The following is an 18356-nucleotide window of genomic DNA, read 5'->3' as shown; positions in this document are numbered from 1 at the left end:
ACTTTTTTACTCCTTTGCACCCCAGTATCTCTACTTGCACATTCATCTTCTGCACGTCTAACACTCCAGTGTTTATTGCTAAATTGTAATTACTTCGCCACCACAGCCTAATCTTACCTCATTTGCACACACTGTATAAAGTGTCATGTGTTGGACGTGTGTGTATTATACCTGTTTTTTTGCCTCCTTTTTGGCTTTATTTTTTTCTTTCATGTCTTTCCTCTTTTCTTCGGTGTCTCTTTTCTTCTTTTTCATCAGCAGCATTCCAATGTCAATTCCACTCTGTGTTAGAAAATGAAACGGAGCGCTTGAGATAAAGAGAGTGAAGGAGAGAGAAAGCAATTCAGAGAAAGAGGGCTATTGAGAGAATGACACACAAACACTAGTCATACGTGGGTCAGCTGTTTGTTCACCCGCACCCAACCACAATTGCTAATAACACATTTTCAACCACAGGGGTGTGTCAGAAATAGTTGTGCTATTTTCACAGAGGGAATTATGAGCGTGAGGTGGAAGTGGCACAAAAGGACTGGGTTTTGATGAATAAAAAGATTGTAGGTGTGACGAGGGCATGGTCACTCACTGGCCAATCAACGTGTTTCATGGCCTAATGCCATGTCCACATGCTATCGGAGTTATCGGAAGCTCCTAGTTCCCAGTGGGAAATTTCACTTGAATGACCCCGAATCCAAGTCAGAATAACAAGTTAGCAAGCTTATCAAGCTATCTAAAATCTTATTGGTTGAAGAATTGTTCAGAGTTCAAAAGCACTTGAACACATCCACGTCAGACTTACGACTTCCCACGAGCAAGTGAAGCCAGCCTAATATGGCATGCCGTTGTCTCAAGTTCACTGACAGTCTTTGCGTTGTCATCAACTCTGAATATTCCTAGTAGAACACTTCATCCAAAAAACCCTATGTGCATTTTTCTTTTCAGATGAGTGCTGATCTTATTATTTTCTGGAATGTTCAGAGTTCTCAACTGACATTAATGTATTGTGCATTTAACTCATTTAGCAGACATTCTCATCCAGAGTGACTGACCTACAGGAGCAATTAGGCTTCCATGCTCATGAGCACATCTTCAGATTGTTCACCTAGTTGGATAGGGGATTCAAACCAGCAAACGTTTGGTCACTCGCCTAACGCTCTTAACCACTAGGCTACTTGCTTATAGTCTGTGTGTAGTATCAAGACTCTGGATGATTCATATTGACTAAACAACTACACCATATCACCAAAATGTTCCAAAACTGAGATATGGTTCTTCAGTTGAAGGGTTCCATTGTGGATTGAAACGACAGTCCCTGGTACAGTTCAAAAACAAGGACATTTCCTACAGTCCCTGGTAGGAATCCAGGCTGAATCACATCCGTCTGGGAATGGGAGTCCCAGGCTCTGTCGCAGCCGGTGCACAATTGGCCTAGCTTCGTCCGGGTTAGGGGGGGTTTGGCCGCACTAACGACTCCTGTGGCGGCCCTGGCGCAATACACGCTGACCAGGTCGCTAGGTGTACGGTGTTTCCTCCGACACATTGGTGCAGCTGGTTTCTGGGTTGGATGCGCGCTGTGTTAAGAAGCAGTGCGGTTGTGTTTCGGAGTAATAACAACTGTAAAAAAGGTGTGACCAATATTGCCCTTATAGTAAAGCAAGTTTCCAATTGGGTAATTGTACTAATCATGTGACTACTGATGTGTGTATTTAAAGCAACTGCCCAGTGTTTACAGATTTCAATGAGATTTGACCTATAATTAATTACAATATGAGTGAAATCATTTTCCTTTAGAATTGTTTTAAATATGTTAAAAAGCTGATTTTCTGTGTTGGAATGGTGTGGGCTTATACCGGTCATAAAAAATCACACTACCTTGTCCTGCAGTGCATCCAGGTATAGCTGAGCGTTGGTATAGTACATTGTGGTGGAGGAACGGAAGATAGTGATACCTGGTATCTCTTTTGCCTGTGGGACAAACCAACACACAAACAGGGGACTTCAATAGATGGTCATATAAAAACTGTTTTAAAACCCACTGTTGAATAACCCACTTGCTTTGGTCGTATTTTCAAAAGTATGTGATGAGTTTCCAAAACTCTTAGTACAAAGCTCTAAACTGGTAACACTTGTAACATGGACAGTCTTGCATTCAAAACCTTTCATTGTGCATTAATCTTGTTTGTTCACGACACAACCACTGAAATCGTTGCATGCCTCATCCATGAGGTGGTACGCTCATGGGGATGGCAATCATAAATCTTTCACCTGTATTGTAATGATGTATTGTATTTTACAGTAATGTATTGTACTTCTGTATTGTAGTTGTCCTGTACATGGCTCAGTTTGTAAGAGCATGGCACTAGCAACACCAGAGCTCTGGGTACGATTCCAACTGTGGTCACAAACCAAAGATGTTGTCACTTTGGATGAAAGTGTCTGCAACGGGCCTCCCGGATGGCGCAGTGGCCTAAGGCACTGCATCGCAGTGTTAGCTGCACAACCAGAGACTCTGGGTTCGAGCCCAGGTTCTGTCGCAGCCGGCCGCGACTGGGAGGCCCATGGGGCGGTGCACAATTGGCCTAGCGTCGTCCGGTTTAGGGAGGGTTTGGCCGGCAGGGATATCCTTGTCTCATCGCGCACTAGCGACTCCTGTGGCGGGCCGGGCGCAGTGCACGCTGTCCAGGTCGCTAGGTGTACGGTGTTTCCTCCGACACATTGGTGCGGCTGGCTTCCGGGTTGAATGCGCGCTGTGTTAAGAAGCAGTGTGGCTTGGTTGCGTTGTGTTTCGGAGGATGCATGGCTCTCAACCTTCGCCTCTCCTGAATCCGTGCGGGAGTTGTAGCGAAGAGACAAGACAGTAACTACTAACAATTGGATACCATGAAATTGGGGAGAAAAAGGGGAGAAAAAAAATAAAAAATAAAAAAATATATTAAAAAATTGAAAGTGTCTGCTGCGTAATTGGCATATATTACTGTATTGGCCAACGCAATTTTAGTTAAGCAGTGTGAACTCTGCATTGCATTGTAAAAGGCAAATACTTTATATGAACATGTGTTGCAATGTGAGACACGTATTTCTAGATGAAACACTGATTAAGTTTGGTGAAAAAGGGACTATATGATTTTGTGTTGTAGTTGGTCAGTTGAAAATGTACTTAGAGTTTTTGAAACAACTACCTTTTTGATGATCTGTTTTGAGTTTTGTACTAAAAGTTGTCAAAATGTACCGAATAATTGTAAAAATTGCACTAAAGCGATACAAAGAAAACTGTAAACTCCTCCATCTCACCTCCTCATATGTGTCTGTATCCAGGTAGAGCTCAGTCCCAGGAACATGCCCCAGGATAGAGTACCGCGGCCTGGGAGAGAGAGAGCGCGAGAGAGAGAGAATGGATGTTATCTACTTTATGAAGAAAGAGGAAGAAAGAGTCGCGACCAATAGGGTCGCCCCAAAAATTATAATAATACGAGTACAGATTTTTGTATGGGACAATATATAACATTTATGTATTGGACAATATATAACATTTTTGTATGGGACAATATATTTCATTTTTGTATGGGACAATATATAACATTTTTGAGAAAATATTTACTGGTTTCTTTTCTTTTCGGTAAGAGATTAAAATGTAATGAAGGTTATTTGTTGATGTAGAAATGTAAATGAACCAATTTTAAGGATGTATCATCTTTAAAAAATGCGTCCCCCTCTGAAAAAGTTTGAATGCCACTGTTTTAGAAGGATTAATCTCTCTTACTCTCTCTCATAAGAAAACAAACAAACACAAATATGTGTGCTCATGCACACACACTCATACACACAAACACACTTTTTAAAATTGTATAATCTGCCTTCCTTTTGCTGGACCCCATGAAGAGAAGGCAGCAGCTAATGGGGATCCTTAATAAATACAAATACAATACATTCAGACTCACAGTTGTGTTCTGAAGATGACAGTGAGCATAGAGAAGCCGATGGATGCACCTAGGCCGATGTCCAGGTTCAGCAAGATAGTACACACCAGCGTTACCAACCACACCAGCTAGGGGACAGCAGAGACACAGGTAATCAGTATGGGGAATACCCAGGAATCAGGGTTTCCGAAACCCCATTTGAGTCATATAAGTTAATCTCAAGTTAGGATGCATGTTTTAGGATATAACTATGAAGTGTATAAATGTGTAACTCGCCCCTCGGACTACCGAGTAGCGCGGCGGTCTAAGGCACTGCATTTCAGTGCAAGAGGCGTCACTACAGTCCCTGGTAGGAATCCAGGCTGAATCACATCCGGCTGGGATTGGGAGTCCATAGGGCTGCACTCAATTGGCTCAGCGTCACCAGGGTAAGCCGTCATTGTAAATAAGATGTTGATCTTAACTGACTTGTCTGGTTAAATAAAGGTAAAATAAATAAAAAATAAAAGTGCTCACCAGGTCGACCTTATTGCTCTTCCAGAGTTCAGGAATGTCTTTAAACTGCATAAAAAGGCCTTTCAGGTTCACAAGCACTATACAGGCCAGGACAGCCTAGGAGACACACAAACACTCATCAGATCAGTGTTGTCTGTGTTTGGCTGGCGTGGAGGTGATGGAGAGATAGATACCTTGGGTAGCTCCTCAAATAGTGACCCCAGTTGCAGAATGAAGATCAGCACAAGTACTGAAGAAATCAGCCCCACAACCTGACAAAATGTACAAACACACACATCCGTTAGTGTGTACGTGTACGTAAATGTTAGCAAGTGGAGATACGTGTATGTGCATGCATGAGTTGTATACCTGTGTCTTGCCCCCAGTGCTATCCTGGAGGAGGGTACGGGACGGAGAAGCAGCAATAGCATGGCATTGAAAGCATCCTCCCACTATGTTACAGAGACCAAGTGCCACCATCTCCTAGAAAGAGAGAAAGAAGACCAAGAGAGTGAGAGAGAAAAAGAGAAAGAGAGTGAAAGAGAGGGGGAAGATTAAAAGAATGGAGAGGCGCAATTAAATTGGGGTTTATTTACTTGTGGCCACCCCCAGTAAATAAGTCCTAGTGCTTATTCAGTGGTATATTCAGAATTTTTTTCACTGCTCCTGGTGTACTTCTCCTTTATACTTGACTGAGCAGAGCGTGTCGGCCATTAAACATTCAGGACCAGAGAGCTGTAAGCTGGTACAGACACTGTGTGTTCCCTTCCTGTCTCACTCCTTCAGAGCAAAACAACCCCAAGCACGTGTCTCTGATGGTCTGCCTGCATGCCAGTGTGTGTGTGTGTGTGTGTGTGTGTGTGTTTGTGTTTGTACGTGCATGTCCCACCTGGTTGCTGTCCACGTTGTAGCCGTGTTTTTGGCCGAAGATTTTTCCCAAGGAGATGTTAAGGGCATATCCCACTATGCCTACTACGAATGCATCACCAACTACCGAACCCCACATACTAATGTCAGGTGACCTGGGAGGCTGTATTCTAAGGATAGAGAGGAAAGGTGAAGAGGAGAAGACAGGAGTGGAGAGAAAGGGAGAGGAAGAGAGAGGGAGAGATTAATGCGGACAGCGGGAGGAAGGGATAGAGGAGAATTATGTGGTTCAAAGACACTGTCAAAATGTATCTCATTGATTACTGCCTCGTCCAGACCCCTCCTTGCCCAACACATCCCCTTGACTCTTGCTGCTGGTAACAAGTGTTGAAACATGTACACAAACAAATAATTACGTTGGGGTTTAATTGTGTATCCATGCGCAGGCTAAGTTATGATGGCTCAAAGTAACCTAAACATAGTGATAAAGGACCAATAGGCTACCTGAGGTAAAGCATTGTTATGAAGAAAATGATTTGATACTTGAAAGAATGAAATTATGAATTTACACCAGTGACAATGATCACGCATATGAATGCTGTCTCCTCCATTCAGATAAGCTGCCTACAACAGCTGATATTGAGCAGTAGCAGTAGCCACTTCTTACTGTAACTTTTGTCTTATGCAGTCCTGCAATCTGAAGACCATGCAGAATCAGCTCAAACACGTGTCCATTACTGCCTTCGCAAATCTTGATGAAACAGGTTGACATTTACTGGCTGTTGATAATGGTTTCACTGTCAACACACTTCTCTGCTCACTGTATCTGTGTTTCCTTATCTGACTTTTACATTTTTATCTATTCGCCTTATGTAGCCTTATCTAGCCTCTTATCTAGAAAGACCCCAGCTGGGCCCCGAAGTGAGAGGGCCAGGAGGTATGCGGTCAACAATGCTTGACTCAGGGAGAAGGACGCCCCTGCCATGCATAGTCCCATGGGATGTTGGCTATCAACAACAAGGCAACTACTATGACTAATTGGGAATGGGACGCAAGCGTAGGATTGATCACCCTGTCGCTGGCCGCCTTTGGGGAGGGTGTATAGTGTGAAAGGCCGAAACACCCTAGGAACCAAAGGTACACTACTGACGATGCGCTCCCCAAATTTCACCAGGCTCACTGTTCATGAACTCTTGGAAGTGCTTGCACAAAGGATAGTAACATCTCATCCTGTGTTCTTGGAATCTTAGCCCGGCCCACTCGACCCAGTTCCATTCGAACGTGATTGTGTTTCCCTTTCACAACTTCTGTCAACGCTAGCGAATTACCTCAGAGCGTTAGCCAGCTAATAATTTAAAAAAGACGCATCATTAACACATCTTAAAAATAAACAAAAACAAAACATGGCTGACATTTGGGAACACACACAAATGGCTCTTCGGAGGTCGGATGGTATCACCGTACCCCATCCGTCCATGAGTAATAATTGGGTGGAGGACGTATGGGGACATTTTTAATTACTTCATGCTCTCCTTGGGAGTGGATGGTTCCACTATAAAAAATTACAAGAGTACAGAGTCTTATCACTACCTCCACGGTGTTAAGGTGGGCCGAGTTCTTCTTCACCAGGAGGAGGTAAAAGGATTGGGATTTTTTAAGGCCGATGTTCAGCCCAGCCAATCAAGCAGCTCTTACCACTCTGCTTGGGTACTTGTATCCAACAATGGATCAGTAGAGATGGCTGACTTGAAAATGTCAAGATTTATTGGTTAAGTTAACATGTATTTGTGGATCAACTGAACTTCTGTATTAATGTGGGGAATCGGTAAGCATCATGTCAAATCTCATGTTGGTGAAGCAAGATAGGTTTATCCAGGTGAGGTTTATCCAGGTGAGTAGGGTATAACATTAATTTAGACATGTCAACGTCACATGTATTTCTTTAGTGTTATTGTTTTTCTGGGTGAATAAGGTTTGTAAAATATCCTTGTGGTTGGGGGTAATGCCTAAAGCATGGTAAGTATAAGTGGTCTCATCTCATTGGGAACACTAGCAAGGTAAATTTATGATGAAACTAACATGTGTTTGGATTAAGTTGATCACATTGTAACGAACGTCGTCAGGAGAAGGAGAAGAGGACTGGAGGGAGACTGGCTGCTCCGGACAGGAGGGAGACTATGGCTGCTCTGGACAGGAGGGAGACTCTGGCTGCTCCGGACTGGAGGGCGTCACTGGAGGGCGTCGCTGGAGGCTCCGGACTGGAGGGCGTCGCTGGAGGCTCCGGACTGGAGGGCGTTGCTGGAGGCTCCGGACTGACGTCCTTCGTTGGAGGACTCGTGCCATAACTCCTCACTGGAGGTTTCGTGCCATGGATCCTCACTGGAGGCTTCGTGCCATGGATCATCACTGGAGGCTTCGTGCTATGGATCATCACTGGAGGCTTCGTGCCATGGATCATCACTAGAGGCTTCGTGCCATGGATCACCACTGGAGGCTTCTTGCCATGGATCATCACTGGAGGCTTCGTGCCATGGATCATCACTGGAGGCTTCTTGCCATGGATCATCACTGGAGGCTTCGTGCCATGGATCATCACTGGAGGCTTCGTGCCATGGATCATCACTGGAGGCTTCGTGCCATGGATCATCACTGGAGGCTTCGTGCCATGAATCATCACTGGAGGCTTCGTGCCATGGATCACCACTGGAGGCTTCTTGCCATGGATCATCACTGGAGGCTTCGTGCCATGGATCATTACTGGAGGCTACTTGCCATGGATCATCACTGGAGGCTTCGTGCCATGGATCATCACTGGAGGCTTTGTGTCATGGATCATCACAGGAGGCTTCGTGCCATGGATCAACACTGGAGGCTTCGTGCCATGGATCAACACTGGAGGCTTCGTGCCATGGATCATCACAGGAGGCTTCGTGCCATGGATCATCACAGGAGGCTTCGTGCCATGGATCATCACTGGAGGCTTATTGCCATGGATCATCACTGGAGGCTTCGTGCCATGGATCATCACTGGAGGCTTCTTGCCATGGATCATCACTGGAGGCTTCGTGCCATGGATCATCACTGGAGGCTTCGTGCCATGGATCATCACTGGAGGCTTCGTGCCATGGATCATCACTGGAGGCTTCGTGCCATGGATCATCACTGGAGGCTTCGTGCCATGGATCATCACTGGAGGCTTCGTGCCATGGATCACCACTGGAGGCTTCTTGCCATGGATCATCACTGGAGGCTTCGTGCCATGGATCATTACTGGAGGCTACTTGCCATGGATCATCACTGGAGGCTTCGTACCATGGATCATCACTGGAGGCTTCGTGTCATGGATCATCACAGGAGGCTTCGTGCCATGGATCATCACAGGAGGCTTCGTGCCATGGATCATCACTGGAGGCTTTGTGCCATGGATCAACACTGGAGGCTTCGTGCCATGGATCAACACTGGAGGCTTCGTGCCATGGATCATCACAGGAGGCTTCGTGCCATGGATCATCACAGGAGGCTTCGTGCCATGGATCATCACTGGAGGCTTCTTGCCATGGATCATCACTGGAGGCTTCGTGCCATGGATCATCACTGGAGGCTTCGTGCCATGGATCATCACTGGAGGCTTCGTGCCCTGGATCATCACTGGAGGCTTTGTGCCATGGATCATCACTGGAGGCTTTTTGCCATGGATCATCACTGGAGGCTTCGTGCCATGGATCATCACCGGAGGCTTCTTGCCATGGATCATCACTGGAATGGAGAGACACACAGGAGGCCTGGCTCTGGGAGAAGGCACAGAACTCACCAGGCTGGGGAGACATGCAGGAGGGTGAGAGCTTAGCACAGGCACAGGACTCACCAGGCTGGGGAGACATGCAGGAGGCCTTGTCCTTGGCCGAGGCACCGGATACACTGGACCGTGGAGGCGCACTGGTGGTCCCGAGCACAGAGCTAGCACAACTCGTCCTGGCTGGACCCCCCCTGTAGCCCGGCAAGTGCGGGGAGTTGGAACAGGCCACACTGGGCTGTGCTGGCGAACCGGGGACACCGTGCGTAGGGCTGGTGCAGTATACCCCGGGCCGAGGAGACGCACTGGAGACCAGATGCGCTGAACCGGCATCATCCCTCCTGGCTCGATGCCCACTCTAGCCCGGCCCGATTCGAGGATCTGCGATGTAGCGCACCGGGCTATGCGTGCGCACTGGGGACACTGTGCGCTTCACAACATAACACGGTGCCTGCCCAGTCACTCTCTCGCCATGGTAAGCACGGGGAGTTGGCTCAGGTCTCCTACCTGAGTCCGCCAAAATCTCCCCATGTGCCTCCCCCCAAAAAAATGTTTGGGGCTGCCTCTCGTGCCCGTTACCTCGAGCCAATTCCTCGTAGTGTCGCCACTCTGCTCTAGCTGCCTCCAGCTCCTTTTTCGGACGGCGATACTCCCCCGACTGTGCCCAGGGTCCCTTGCCGTCCAATATTTCCTCCCATGTCCAGGAGTCCATCCTTCCACGCTGCTTGGTCCTTTGGTGGTGGGTAGTTCTGTAACGAACGTCGTCGGGAGAAGGAGAAGAGGACCAAGGTGCAGCGTGGTAAGTGTTCATTATTTTAATTAAACAACTGAACACTGAACAAAACAACAAAAACGACAAACGAACAGTTCTGTAAGGTGACGACACACACTAAACAGAAAATAACTACCCACAAACACAGGTGGGAACAGGCTACCTAAGTATGGTTCTCAATCAGAGACAACGATTGTCAGCTGCCTCTGATTGGGAACCATACCAGGCCAAACACATAGAAATACAAAACAAGGACAACATAGAACACCAGACATAGAATGCCCACCCAAACTCACGCCCTGACCAACCAAAATAGAGACATAAAAAGGATCTCTAAGGTCAGGGCGTGACACACATAGTCCTCAGTCACACAATTGTTAATAATGGGATTCTCTCTGAATGTCTTTCTTTCTAACAAACATTATATCACAGGTGCAGAATGCAGTGTCCAATGGGCTAACTGGCATAGCCTGGACAGATGAGAAGTGAGTGCTGAACTCCAAGGAGCTGTTGGAGATCAAGTGTCCTGTCAAGGGGAATGGCTGTGGTTCTCTGGATGATGTCTTCAATGGGACAACCTGTGATGTGAAGGTGGTGGAGGGCACACCCCAACTACAACCCCATGGGCCAGCAGAGGCTGTCCTGAGTTTGAAGGCATTCTACTTTACACACATGCTGCCATTTATTGTTGAGGAGCATCAGGCAGGCAGATTGTCAGTGACAATATATGCAGCTCTGTAGAAGTATGTATGATATCGAACCTGTGAATGCCATTTGACTGGTCAGTTCATTCAGCATCTTCACGAATGATATCACCACGCAGGTTACACAGGGTAGCAAAGTATTTTGTCCATTTTAGATGAGAGGTTGATTGGCACTGTCTGTGAGATGAATCTAAACCGTTTGAGCCTTTGAATTACGCGTTCCACATGAACCCTCACGTTAGCTATCCGTCTTGTACATGTGGTGTCGCCCTCTGACAGCTGCGCGCCTCTTTTTGTGAAGGCTGCAATTGTTCATTTGACCTTCCTCTCATGTAGCAGATCACGGATTGTGAAGCCCCGGTCAGCCATGACCTCATCACCTGGACAGAGGTACTCCAGGAACCCAGAATCCGATGTCGCTACATCTACCTCCATATGCTGAGGAGATGAACATCAATGGCCACCAGGTACTTGATAGTGTTCTGGGCGTAGTAATGGCTGAATGACTCTCCCCTTGAATCCAGATTCTTTCACTTCTGTAAAGCAGTTTCTGAGCAGTCAATAATGCAGGTTGTTCCTGGGAGGTGGTCGTTAAAACATTGTTGCATTGTAGCACGGATGGTCTCCCGATGGCAGCCATGGAATGTACTCCCTCAGATTCTCCTCCATCATGTCAATCCAATAACTAATCACTCGACTGACAACACTCTGCTAGTTACTGCTGCAGCAAATTGAGCTTCAGCTTCATCAGTGTCATCAGGAGTTGGTGTGTCAAGTCCACCGCTTTGAGGCAGAGCCACAAAGACTCCGCGTCTTTAGGAGGTGGATGCAGGGGCTCCACAGGTACATTCAGATCGACGTAGAGGTTGGTGTTCAAAACATTGCTGTAAAAACTGCCTCCTCTTCATCCAATTGTTGAGACAGCCTCGTACTGAACATATGTTTGTCATGTTGACCAATTTTAGGATTTTGTACGGTTCTGTAAGTGTAAAACTATCAAGCTCTCAACTAAAAGTACCACTTTTGCATGCGCCAGCCTTTGCACGAATGTTGCCTGGAAATAGAAACACAATTGCAACTAACTCGCCGCGATCACTGTGACGTTCCAGAACAAGGCGAATAGGATGACTCTTTCCCAATGATCTACACCATATCACCTTCTCCCATCTTCCCTCTTCCTCTCCTCTTCTCCTGTGGACTCAACTGATCTTAGAACTCCTCACCCATCCACAAACAATAACGCATAAACACACACACACTCATAAACACTCACCCTTTGGGGATCTGTCCGATGACGGCCACTTTGTATAGGCTGCGCAGTTTGCAGTAGTAAGAGATAAGTGTTGCTCCTATGATCTGTAACACACACATAGACACGCATAAGTTACCATGCTCACAGAAACACAACATCGCCTGTCCTGTTGTGTACATGTGTATTTGTGAGTAAATCATTATTTCAGACCCTGTGTGGCTTTGCTGTGTTCGGAATCCATGCACAAATACAGGCCAAATATTTAACATAACTAATCACTTTACCATATTTTAATGGATCAATGTGACTGACTGGGCACACACACGCACATGCACACAGAGAGACACATTCACTCCTCTTGACGAAATTACAAAATGATGTGCAAATATGGAACATTAAACTGGAACAATAAACTGGAACATTTAACTGGGACATTGAACTGGGACATATGATAGTGATGAACCACGTTCTGGCCTTACTCTCCTATCAGCCATGGGGACAGGTTTCCCTCTAGTGGTTTTCACTAGAAGTGTCGTTCAAGAGACCAAAAGAGAGAGACAGGAATGAGACGCCAAAGACTTGAGGATGATTGTGTGACAAATAAACAGAAACACACAGAGAGGTGTTAGATGTAAAGCATGGTTTCCCAAACTTGGTCCACGTGTTTGTTTTTGACCTAGCACTACACAGTAATAACCGAGGTTGGTTAACCCTGGTGTAGAGGACTTACTGTTATGAGTTCTATTGGAACAGGCACAGGCATTTTCTTCTCAAAGTAAATGTTGAGTTCTTTGACCGTTATGAGGACCGCCAAGGCCACTAGAGTTACCACCACGGCCGCAATGTTAGTCTCTGGCAGATGTCTACAGATATCTATTAGGAGCTAGAGAGAGAGAGAAAGAAGAGAAGACAGAGAGAAGATAATAGATAGAGAGAGAGAGAGAGAGAGAGAGAGAGAGAGAGAGAGAGAGAGAGAGAGAGAGAGAGAGAGAGAGAGAGAGAGAGAGAGAGAGAGAGAGAGAGAGAGAGAGAGAAAAGGGAGAGAGAGAGAGAAGAGAAGACAGAGAGAATAGGAGAGAGAGAGAGAGAGAGAGAGAGAGAGAGAGAGAGAGAGAGAGAGAGAGAGAGAGAGAGAGAGAGAGAGAGAGAGAGAGAGAGAGAGAGAGAGAGAGAGAGAGAGAGAGAGAGAGTTTCTGCATACAGATGTTGGAAAACATTTTCAACTTTTGAATGTATGAATCATCTGTTTCTGTGTGTGGATGTGTTGTGTGCACTCACATAGACCTGAGACAGCGGTCCTGTGAAGCGTCCAACGCGGATCCCAAAGAGGCTTGGGAGTTGGGAAAGTACCACATGTATACCTGCTCCTGTCATGTAAGCACGTACCATGGGATCCGAGAGGAACGTCACCATAAAACCAAACCGAATCATGCCCAGCAGAAACATAAAGATCCCACTCAGTAAAGTGGTGCTGGCTGATATCTGTACTCTGAGGGCATCGCGGGCTACTACATCTAGAACTTCAGTCCCATTGGTTCCATTTAGAGTCATGAAGTTACTGTTTGGGGCCAGCCTCTCTGTCGTGGTGCCTATCATGATGCTGGTCACAGCAAATGCGCCTGAGGGAACACACACACATTACACACACAAGATCATGTTAGTGAAATCATTAGCATATTCCTTTGAGCAAATGATATTAAAAAATTCTCTCTCTTTCTCCTTCCCCCCTTCCACACTCTGTCTTGCCTACGGAGATGTGTCTGGAGGTGCCAAAGACACAGTACATGAGTACAGGGTAGAAGGAAGTGTAGAGGCCATACACTGGGGGCACAGAGGCCAGGAGAGCATAGGCCAAACCTGGGGAAACATTACAGAAATGTCAGTCTTCATAGTCTTTACAAAATAGATAGTTATCATATAGTATTCTCAGCCCAAAGAGATGCAACACTAACTTGAGATCAACTTGTGTAAATCAGGCTTTCACATACCTCAAGCATTGGTATCAATGAAAGATTCACATGTGGTTACATGCAGTGACTTAAAGTAACTAAGTACTCAGTGGTGTAAAGTACTACTTAAGTAATTTATATGGGTAGGCCTATCTGTACTTTAATATTTCTATTTGTCGCAACTTTTCCTTTTACTCAACTACATTCCTAAAGAAAACAATGTACTTTTTAAACATTTTCCTTCACCCCCAAAAGAACTGGTTACATTTTGAATGCTTAGCAGGACATGAAAACTGTCCAATTTATTCACTTATCAAGAGAACATCCTTGGTCATCCCTACTGCCTCAGATCTGGCGAACTCACTAAACACAAATGCTTCAATTGTAAATTATGTCAGATTGTTGGAGTTTTTTTTATGCTGCTGTCTGGTTGGCTTAATATAAGGAATTTGATTCATAGCATTTATATTTACTTATACTCAAGTATAGCAATTGGTACTTTTTCCCCAATTGTACTTATAGTAAGTACATGTTAAAATAAATAGTTTTAGACTTTTACTCAAGTAGTATTTTACTGGTTAACTTTCACTTTTACTTGAGTCATTTTCTATACATTTTAGTCAGGTATGACTTTAGTACTTTTCCCACCATGTGTTCTCAATTTCAAGTTAGGATTGGGCCCTGTGTGTGTGTTCAAACAGTAGATGTGGTACAGACCCATAGGCAGGTGCATGATGCCAATGCTTATGCCAGATATCAGGTCTCCCAGTGCGTCTTGTCTCACTGCGTAACGAGGCAGCCATGACAGGATAGGTACAAAGCTCAGCACAGAACGCTTCAGCTTGGGCACTGAACACCTGAACACAGGGGGAAGAGTTGGAGTGGTGGAGAGGTGGAGAAGTGGAGAAAAGAATAATACATTTTTGTTATCCATTTGTGACAACAGATATGTGTCTGCTGTGTGTTGAAGTTGAAGTTGGTGGATAGGGCATGCAGGCAACTCAGCTCCTTGAGTGCCACAGTGAGTGCAGGGTTTTGTTCCATTCCATCTCTTACACTTCTAATTAAACTAACCAGGAGTCTTACAGCTAGGCTGGAACATAAGCCAGCACACATGGTGGCCATTCAGTACCAGGTTTCCTCTCCTTTGGTGGAACATAGAGCCTCGTAACACTGTACCATAGGGCTGTAGTTAAAATCGAGGGAGTAAGCCTACATAGGATTTTGAAAAAAGGCGAAATTCAGCAATTAAAATAAATGTTCTATCACATTGACCATATTCTTTTGGGGAAGCACAATTGATTCTGAGTTTGAGCATATCAAACTATTAATAAGATGTGTACGCTCAGATTTTGTATAAATCACTTGCGCTGCTCGCGGTTTGAAGTCCACAATGTTCTAAGAGGTTCTAAGGCAGGGTTCCCCAACTGACGGCCTACTGGACGAACTTGGCCCACGAGTGGTTTTATTTGGCCCCCAAAATTGTCTTATGTCATTAGACACAAAAGACTGTAAAAACACCAGGAAATCAGCTCCAAGTGATTTACATTTTTGAAATCTGTTCCCAAGTATTCCCACTCATAGTAGAGTGACATGATTATGTAAAAATGCAAGAAAGTTTTGAAATTATTATGTTTTAGTCAAATATTAACTCTGTCTGGGATTCTTGCGGTCAAATTGACTTGTAATTATGTTCTGGCCCCCCGACCATCCGCCTAGTTGATGATCCCTGTTCTATGGGTTGCACTACATGGTGATGAACTTTGCGATCAGCCATTTACAACCAGCAACTGTTTTTGCCGCTTCTGCCATTGACTCCCAGTCAAGTCCCATTCTGAGGTATTGTGAAACCAGACGTCTTGACAAAGGAAGAGCCGGCTGGTAGACGAGACTATTACTTTTTAATACAGTAAATACCCTAAAGTTAATGCTATCTTACAAACTAATGTAACTGTGTTTATTATTGTGCTTGCTGAAGGCAAGAACACTCTAGATTTGTGCAAACCCACAGTTTCATCAGCTGTCTGGGTGGTTGGTCTCAGATGTCATGACATGGCCGTTTTTGGGTATAGCTAGTGGCTTCACCCCCTCTCTCTCTCTCTCTCTCTCGCTCTCTCTCCTACACCCAGGTTCTGTCATCTCAGGTCGTAAATTCCTGGAGGAGACTCTCTCCCCCTGGCCATGCAGAAAGAGACACATAGCGAGAACAAAGGATTTCACATGGCGAACTCCTAACTCTTTACCCCAAAATGGGGATTTGATACAAAATGTCCACTTGTGAGAAGGTCCGTGGACCATTATCAAAATGTGGAAAAGCCAACAGTGCTTCAACAAAGTACTGAGTAAAGGGTCTGAATACTTATGTAAATGTGATATATATATTTAAAAAATATATACATTTGCAAAAATGTCAAAAAAACTGTTTTTGCTATGTCATTATTGGGTATTGTGTGTAGATTGATGAGGAAAATAAGGCTGTAATATAACAAAATGTGGAAAAAGTCAAGGGGTCTCAATACTTTCCGAATGCACTGTATATATATAAAGTATATATATACACTCCAGACTCCAACATTGCTCATCCTAATATTTATGTATATCTTATTTCTATTCTTTTACGTTGAGATTTTTAAAATCAAATCTAATCTAATTTTATTGGTCACATTCACACGGTTAGCAGATGTTAATGCGAGTGTAGCGAAATGCTTGTGCTTCTAGTTCTGACAGTGCAGTAATATCTAACAAGTAATCTAACAATTACACAACAACTACCTAATACACACAAATGTAAAGGGATGGAATAATATTTGTGTGCATTGTTGTGTATTGTCAGATATTACTTCTCTGTTGGAGCTAGGAACACAAGCATTTCGCTACATCCACAATAACATCTGATAAATATGTGTATGCGACCAATAAAATTTGATTTTGATTTAATCCATATTGCGCAAGTTTAGTGCTATAGCGCGATTGAAATTTAAATGTCATTTCTGATTGAGCCCAGATATGCAGCATTTATCATGAATGCAGTCTCCGCGAACACGGGAACATTGGCTTTAAATTTAAATCCCAGTATTATACTAAACTTCCGTGATACAGATTGAATCGAGCCCCAAATCAGATCAAACTTTAAAGTTTGATTTGATTTAGGCTTATTCTTTGACTTTGATTTTTGGTTGCGATGGAGACCTACTACTAATGTAAAATCAACCAAAGCTTGAAACTAGGCCTATTTTCAATTTTCTTGTTGAATCCTGGGTTGAATTAAAATGATAGCCATTGAAGACATGGGCCTAAAAAGCATAATTGATGATATATGATTGATTAAGTATATTTACTTTTCATTTGCTCTGTTAAATCTACCCTTTGAAATGACTTTGATTGCAATAGTGAATGTTTTGAGTATTTAAGTGGAGATTCATTTATGCAAGGTTTGTCTATGTTGAAAATTGGTTACCATGACATAATCCCGTTGTTGAAATGTCACCCTCTAAATCAGTCTACATTGATTACTTTTTCAAATCCAATGTATTTTACTAGATTCCACATCACAATACGTTGACAAATTACATTGAAACAACATTGATTCAATCAGTTTGTGCCCAATGGGATGTTACCATCTTACCTGAGGGAATCTTTCACCCGCTCCTTCAGGAGAGGTCTGGTGGAGTGAGTCCGTCTTCTGGCCAACTCGTCCAAGCAAAGCTCGTTCAATACATCCCTCTCCACGTAAAACTCCCCAGCCCTCTGCTGCTCAACTCCCATGGCTGTCTTCCAACGCTGAATGTCTGTGTGTTTATTGCTTTGTGTGTCTCTCTCTTTTCTTTCTGTCTATGTCTCTTTGTCTGTCCCTCTAGTCTGAAACAGTGTGCGGAGGAAAAACCTCTCACAAAAACCTATCACATAGGTCTCACAATTATCAACAAACTGTTAAACACCCTGATAAGAGGTACAAAAAAGCCACTCTATGTTCCAAGCTAGTCTGAGTGTACTCCTGTGTCTTTGTTTGTATCTCAGTTGGACCTTCCTCATATCTGGGTGCAGGACACAATCCCTGATATTCTGGTTCTCACAGAGACTTGGCTGACTAATTCGGTCTCGAATAAGGACATTGAGATTTGTGGTTAAAATATCTTCAGGTGTGATATATTGCAAAAAGGGAAAGGAGTGGCTGTTTATGTCAAAACAACACACTTGGCATCATGTTGTCTAAATAGTACTGTTCCCAAGAAAATTAGCTGGTTATAGAAAAGCCAAATAAACCCAAATACACATTTATTTGTTGCTGGGATTTACCACTGTGATTAGTGAAAACAGAGGATGGATCAACAACATTGCAGTTAGTTACAGTATGGGATCTTACTTTGAGACAGGCAAATAATCCTGCAGCAACAGGAAATGTGAATTATTATGTGGATTGTAATAAATTGACATTTTCGTAGGTGTTGATACATTAGAAACGAATTACTAGTCTGCAGATAGAAATTTGGTAAACCTGGGAAGCAAATACCGACAACTGCCGAAACATCTATTATTCTATGAGAACATTTCTGAATGGTACTCTGAAGAATCCATTCTAACCAAGAAAGACTTTGATCTTCAGGGAAACA

The 18356-nt window shown here is 44.2% G+C and overlaps 1 protein-coding gene across 3 annotated transcripts in view; it reads right to left on the bottom strand.

Moving 5' to 3' along the window:
- LOC139560508 (solute carrier family 26 member 6-like) overlaps nucleotides 1-17848 on the bottom strand; it is a 29886-nt gene extending 12038 nt beyond the window's left edge. For all 3 annotated transcript variants that reach the window (XR_011671963.1, XR_011671962.1, XM_071377368.1), the window contains exons 1-14: nucleotides 17372-17848; nucleotides 14464-14603; nucleotides 13544-13654; nucleotides 13076-13416; nucleotides 12528-12680; nucleotides 11819-11901; nucleotides 5299-5446; nucleotides 4779-4892; nucleotides 4604-4681; nucleotides 4431-4526; nucleotides 3936-4042; nucleotides 3289-3358; nucleotides 1870-1962; nucleotides 172-282 (exon numbers count right to left, since the gene is read on the bottom strand). Coding sequence is in view for 1 of the 3 variants with exons in the window: in XM_071377368.1 (XP_071233469.1) it covers nucleotides 172-282; nucleotides 1870-1962; nucleotides 3289-3358; nucleotides 3936-4042; nucleotides 4431-4526; nucleotides 4604-4681; nucleotides 4779-4892; nucleotides 5299-5446; nucleotides 11819-11901; nucleotides 12528-12680; nucleotides 13076-13416; nucleotides 13544-13654; nucleotides 14464-14603; nucleotides 17372-17511 (1785 nt within the window). In the remaining 2 variants the exon portion in view is untranslated. The remainder of the gene's footprint in view (nucleotides 1-171; nucleotides 283-1869; nucleotides 1963-3288; nucleotides 3359-3935; nucleotides 4043-4430; nucleotides 4527-4603; nucleotides 4682-4778; nucleotides 4893-5298; nucleotides 5447-11818; nucleotides 11902-12527; nucleotides 12681-13075; nucleotides 13417-13543; nucleotides 13655-14463; nucleotides 14604-17371) is intronic.
- Between the last annotated feature and the right edge of the window lie 508 nt (nucleotides 17849-18356).

This window comes from Salvelinus alpinus, chromosome 30 (assembly GCF_045679555.1).
Source record: "Salvelinus alpinus chromosome 30, SLU_Salpinus.1, whole genome shotgun sequence".
NCBI classification, from domain to species: Eukaryota; Metazoa; Chordata; class Actinopteri; order Salmoniformes; family Salmonidae; genus Salvelinus; species Salvelinus alpinus.
The sequence above is the reverse complement of the archived record's forward strand: the minus strand, read 5'-3'. Positions and strand labels throughout refer to the sequence as shown.